General features: G+C 40.1%; 1 protein-coding gene across 5 annotated transcripts in view; it reads right to left on the bottom strand.

Moving 5' to 3' along the window:
* Window positions 1-444: 444 nt before the first annotated feature.
* The window catches only part of LOC112226848 (sialoadhesin-like), a 66,343-nt gene continuing 60,787 nt past the window's right edge, over window positions 445-6,000 (bottom strand). For 2 of the 5 annotated variants that reach the window (XM_024391489.2, XM_024391481.2), the window contains exons 2-10: window positions 5,633-5,708; window positions 4,946-5,308; window positions 4,465-4,755; window positions 3,942-4,193; window positions 3,170-3,439; window positions 2,960-3,056; window positions 2,788-2,871; window positions 2,558-2,633; window positions 445-2,424 (exon numbers count right to left, since the gene is read on the bottom strand). In XM_024391489.2, coding sequence (XP_024247257.1) covers window positions 2,359-2,424; window positions 2,558-2,633; window positions 2,788-2,871; window positions 2,960-3,056; window positions 3,170-3,439; window positions 3,942-4,193; window positions 4,465-4,755; window positions 4,946-5,308; window positions 5,633-5,687 — 1,554 coding nt within the window. In that variant the 5' untranslated portion in view covers window positions 5,688-5,708 and the 3' untranslated portion in view covers window positions 445-2,358. Of the gene's footprint in view, window positions 2,425-2,557; window positions 2,634-2,787; window positions 2,872-2,959; window positions 3,057-3,169; window positions 3,440-3,941; window positions 4,194-4,464; window positions 4,756-4,945; window positions 5,309-5,632; window positions 5,709-5,793; window positions 5,913-6,000 lie in introns of those variants that run through there. The other 3 variants (XM_024391473.2, XM_024391453.2, XM_024391462.2) reach the window with 3 other exon arrangements.

Raw genomic sequence — 6,000 nt, 5'->3', positions numbered from 1 at the left:
AATGATTTAAATGTATGCTCACTCAGCTGTGCTTCACAAGTAATATAACAAGGCTCTATTACCGGTGTGATCACATAGTCTAACACAAATTTTGAAATTATTTTTTTAAATGGCCCAAACAACGATGTATTGGCAGGGCAATTCAAGAAAGCCAAAATACAGTGACAATATATTGGTCCTATAGCATACTGCACAAACCTCACTGCTACAGTACTGTTTTTAATTGATTATTGTTGCACTGGCTTCCATCTTTTAAGTCATGTTAAAAAATAAAATCTGAGCAGTAGATCTCGGGTTGCATTTTGACTCAAAGTGATCTTGACTCAGAGAAGGTTGGTGACCACTGTTCTAGAGTACCCTGTTAACATTTACCTTTACTGTTGCAATTGTGATTGAATCAACGCAATATTAGCTACTTTCAATGCAACATACCGAAACAAAACAAACTATGCAACAGATTTTATTGTAGGCAGAATGCATCGGAGTAGGATTCTATTGTATTGACATTCACTACTCAGCCCATACTCTAGTCTACACAGACCGTACTCTACACAAACTGGTGCAGCATTACAATCAGAGCTGCAGTAGGACTATACGCAAATAGACCGTTGCCATATATGGATCGGTGCCATTTACTTTGAACTGGACTGTGCTTCTAGCATTTAGCGGTCATGAGTAGATGAGCTTGTTTTGAGATCAAAGCGAGAGTTGCATATGTAGCCACATTTGCACATTATGTTCACATCCTTTGCTAGTTAGTGTGTTTTTAGCCCAGTTATAGATCATTTGTAGTCAGCAATGGAGGAGTGATTGCTTCCTACATACACTTCGAGACATCTTAGAAAAGTGAGTTAGGTAAAGAGCTTTTTTGTTTGTATTAAAGGAGCAGTGTTGTATTTTGACACAGGCTTAAATAAGCTAAGTAGCCAATAGACAGAGAGTAGAATAATTTGTCTCATTCTCTGTAATAACGGTATGGGAATAATAATGCATTTTATTTTGTAAAGATGTTTCTTGCATCAAACACCACAACATTTTCAGTCACCTCCTTCTCTGAAGAACAACTGGATTAACAGGTTAATATCAAGCCCTGCATGTTTAATTTTTTTTTTTTTTTTACGTCTCATGGAATGTAGGCCTACATTGAACACCGCACATTGGATGCTACTGTAGGCTGAATGATAGAACAGCTATTTCCATGTTAAAATGTAATGGGTTGCATTTTCTCCAATGTTTTTGATGGTAAATCACTATGGTAGGCCTACATTATGATCAAATAGCCACAGTAGCCTGTGCTTCAAATGAGTGGTATTGTGCAGCTCTACAGTGGATGGTTAGGAAAAATCCACTTGAACGCACCTCCAACTGGTAATTACTAGTTAAATCAGCCATGTACCCTTGTGATAAGAAGAATGGAAGCTTGTTGTGTGCAACAGGGAGGGTCAGTTGAATGCAAGATTTACAAATAACTTAAAATTGTTAAACATTTGTAGCCTGTCTATCTATGGGTAACAGGGTTGCCGTATTATGCTAGACCCGCTCTGTTTTTCACCACAAAACACCAGAAAATGGCCAAAAGAGTATAACCAGCTCGCCTGCTTTTACACTACAGTTTAAAAAGGAATAGTTCCACTATATTAAAACGAGAGTTCAGATCACGTAACAGACAAAGGAATCACTTTTCACATAAAATAAATAATAATCTTCAGAAATAACTTCATCAAAAGCAACAAAATGACTAGGGCTTTACAGTGATGGTGAAAACTGAGTATTTTTGGGGGTTACTGGGTTCAAATCTTTCTAGAAGTCACAGGGGGTGCATGGAGGGAGATGAATTTGGACATATTTGTAGTAATTTAAACACATTTAAATGCGTGTTAGTGCCTTTGGTATGCTTTTGGTTTGTGTACAATAAAAAATGCATTTTGACTGAATACATTGTAGAGGTGGCCGCCTATTAGAAGACTTTTAGAAGCTTTATGGCCTCCCATGAGACGGAATGTCATGCCAGTTAATGTGTTAGGTGGTGTTCTGTAATTCACAGTTCAGCTTGTACACAGTTCTGCAGTCTTAATGAGACTGACATAAGTGTATGTGATACCAAAGAGCCTGAATCACCTAAGTCATAGATAATTAAAAATAAATACTTGTAAAAGCCATAACACAAACCCACAACCCAAATAAGATTGTGCCATTTTCTTTAGCCTTTAGAACCATGGAGCTACATAAAGCTAACAAATATAAGCAGTCAGCTGTTGTGCTACATTGACTTAAAATGTTAATATTTTACTGGAAACTTTGACAGACTGAGTACCACTGCCTCTGGGCCAGCTGACTTCCACATGCTTCCTGTTGTGTTCACATATTAGCATAGACTGCATCGTCTCCACCAACACACTCGTATGGGTCGCCATCCTCTTCAGCCTACAGGTAACCAGATCAGAGACACAGTATCATCATCTACAACACCACCTCTATTGTTTAATCCTTTGTATATCCTCAGATCTCAGATCCTTACAACACCTGTACATGTCTGCAGTAGGCCTACAGTACATACCTCCATGTTTCCATATACGTGATCGTTGGTGTAGTAGTTTGTGTGGATTTCACTGCTGGTGTCTGTCTGCTCTTTCCTGTGGATAGAGTTAGGACAACTCTCAGATGTATTCCCGTCATTTGATAAGACACTACAAGAGTAAATGTAGGCTAATGGGCTTTAACAACTCAGCAGGATGTATATATTATGATCACAGATAACAGATAACAGAACAGCCTGTAGAAAAATACCTTGATGGTGAGGGATGTGAAAAAGCACCCTTGGCTGTGTCCACGTCCTGCTTGCTGGTTACTGACTGGTCACTACGACTCCTACTGTTGAGAAAAATAATGTGAAGTTATCAAAACAAACAAACACAAATCTATATAACTCCTTCCAAAAAGAAAAAAAATAGTAACTTACCCCTTCTTATTCAATAGGCAAGCTGACATGAGAATTAGTATTACTACCACCACTAATGCAGCAATACCAATTGAAACGTACAGCATCAACTTCTTATCTGTCCAAAAACAAATAAATATGTTGTATTAATGTACTAATAATATCCTTTATGATGTTAGTATAGTATGTAATACTTCATTTATGATGCACTTCCACCACTGTTTCCTTTACCATTTGTGGACACAGTGAAGGACAAGGTGGCATTGCCCTGTGTGTTGCTGGCATGGCAGTGGACGGTCTCGGAGAAGCCTAGTGCCCTCTGTAGGGTCACCATGGTAACTGACCCATGCCTCTCCACTCTGGTACTGGGCAAGGTGGGCAGGGGTCCATCTGGAAGAGACCACACCACGGTGCCGGGGGGCTCCGAGTCCACAATGCACAGGCAGGTTACCGTGGAGACGTCTGAAGTGCAGGCGGAGCCCACTTTGATCTCAGGGGGGTCTGGGATGAGAATGATAAACAGTTTGGTTTTAACTGAACATGTAGTGCTACATCCTGAAGAGATTTGTCTTAATATTATATACACAGAAAGGACATGCTCCTTATTAACTCAAATCTCTAGCCACTTTAATAATTAAAAATGGGATGTAATAAATGTATCACAAGTCACTTTAAACAATGCCACTTTATATAATGTTTACATACCCTACATTACTCATCTCATATGTATATACTGTACTCTATACCATCTACTGCATCTTGCCTATGCCGTTTGGCCATCGCTCATCCATATATTCATATGTACATATTCTTATTCATTCCTTTGCACTTGTGTGTATAAGGTAGTTGTTGTGAAATTGTTTATATTACTTGTTAGATATTACTGCATGGTCGGAACTAGAAGCACAAGCATTTCACTACACTCGCATTAACATCTGCTAACCATGTGTATGTGACCAATCAAATTTGATTTGATTTGATTTGAATGGCTGCATCTACTTACACTCTACATTGAGCTTCATTGGGCTAGAGTGGCCTTGTCCCTCTGTGTTGATGGCAGTGCAGTAGAGTGCTTCAGTGAGTCTGGTCACATTCTCCAGTGTGATGGTAGGTCCAGTGGTGGGCAGAGGTCCTCTACTGTTGTGCCAGCGGTAGCTGTGGGCAGCAGGGTTACTGTCACTGGAGCATCTCAGCTCCACAGAGTCTCCCTCCTTCACACTGGAAACTCCCTCCACCTTCACATCCACTGGGGCATCTATGAATCACAACGTTAGTAAGAATTCTATTACTATGTAATAAACATCTTAGGACAGATTCAGTGTATCAATCACATGCTAAATCTATTTCAAATGTAAAAAGGAAGTATGCCAAATCCAGACTCTGGACAAAGTGCATGTTTCCTTTTCAAAGAAGATACATTGAATTTCTTCTTTCACTTTTGTCGTATGCACAGAAGCATTCTGTTTTCACAGAAGTGAAAGTGTAAATCTTCCAGTGTTATTAACACACAGGTGTGGTGCACTTACATCTGACATTGAGAGTTTTGGACATTTTCACTGGCTTCACTCCCCTGTGTTCTGCTGTGCAGACCAGAGACTGGTTGTGATCAGTGATGCTGGGGGTAAAGGTCAGGGATGATGTCACTTTCCACTGGCCGTTGGTCAGCTGCTGTGATTGGACACTGGGTGTTCCGGAGTGGCTCCAGGTGAGGAGAGGGGAATCAGATGGGCAGGAGTGAGACACAGAGCAGGAGGCAGACAGCTCCACCCCCAACTTTACCTCCTCCCTCACTGACAGAGAGGGGGGGTCTGGAGAGCCTGAAATCAGCAAAGAAAGGAGAACAGTTATTGCAGTTCTCTTGAGGTGTGCATCCACTACTTCTTAGTTCTGTCCTTTCAGTGATATAATTTTAATCTACAATAAGCTATAACTATCATTTGGGTAAATAATGGGATACTATAATACAACAAAAAATTATCCTTGTCAATTTTTACCCTGGGAACTTACTGCTCACTGCAATGGAGACCGTGTCATGTATGTAGGAATACTTGTTTTCGTCTTTAATTTCAACCCTGAAATGAAAAGGTCCTTTGTCACTGCGATGGAGGTGGTCGATTCTGAGAGAGCAGTTCTTCTGCCGGAGGTCTCCCACCAGCTCTGTACGACCCCTGTAGTCTTTGATGATGTTGGAGCTGTCTGGGTGGTATATAGTATCATGGGTGCCTTTGAACCAGATGCCAGTGAATTTGGAGGGCTTCTTCTCTGGTTCTGGGTAGTTGAATGAGCAGGGAATCACGATGCATGAGCCCTGCAGGCCTGATACTGAGCTGGGCACCTCAGCAGTCCATGATGAGGCTTCAACTCCCATCACTCAAATAGCAGTAGGGGAAATGTTAATAAGAGTTGTTGGACACAGTCAATGAATGTGAGTATAATAAATATAATCCCTGATCTTCCGTGGGCTAGTCAAGTGGAATGATTTGAACAAATCAAGAGGCCATTTTATTGTTCATTTTGTTCTATTCATATTTTAAAGGGGGAGCCCCTCAAGGTTAGTAATACACATGCACCTTTTGCTACTCGCTACCTTTCGCTATTCTTTTTAACTTTCACCACATTGTTTTGTATTTTGTTGTGTGTAATTTAATAAATAAATACAATATGTTTTACTCTATACAAAAAGTTGTATCCTACCTCCAAGCCAGATGCAATGAATAAGAAAAGTCCATGTTAATGTTTCACTCCGCATCCCCTCCTCTTTGTGCAGGACCTGAGGGAATAAGAATTATTTTATTATTACTAGAATGTTAGCATTTCCTTTGACACGTTTAATGTCTAAAAGCCAAATCACTTACTTGCATAGTTGAATCTTTCTTTCTCATGTCAGATAACCACTCTCCTTCAGAGACAAAGGGATTTGACATATAAAGGAAATATTAGCATCCTGCTCACACTTCCCATTTCACATATAACGTGATTTCTTTATTTTTGCTATCAGGACTTCCCATATTTTGTCTGACTGATGGTGGGGTGATTTAACTGTTCCATTGAGGGTTAACCCA

The sequence above is a fragment of the Oncorhynchus tshawytscha genome, linkage group LG03 (genome assembly GCF_018296145.1).
Source record: "Oncorhynchus tshawytscha isolate Ot180627B linkage group LG03, Otsh_v2.0, whole genome shotgun sequence".
NCBI lineage: Eukaryota > Metazoa > Chordata > Actinopteri > Salmoniformes > Salmonidae > Oncorhynchus > Oncorhynchus tshawytscha.
This window is presented reverse-complemented; position numbering and strand designations above follow the sequence as displayed.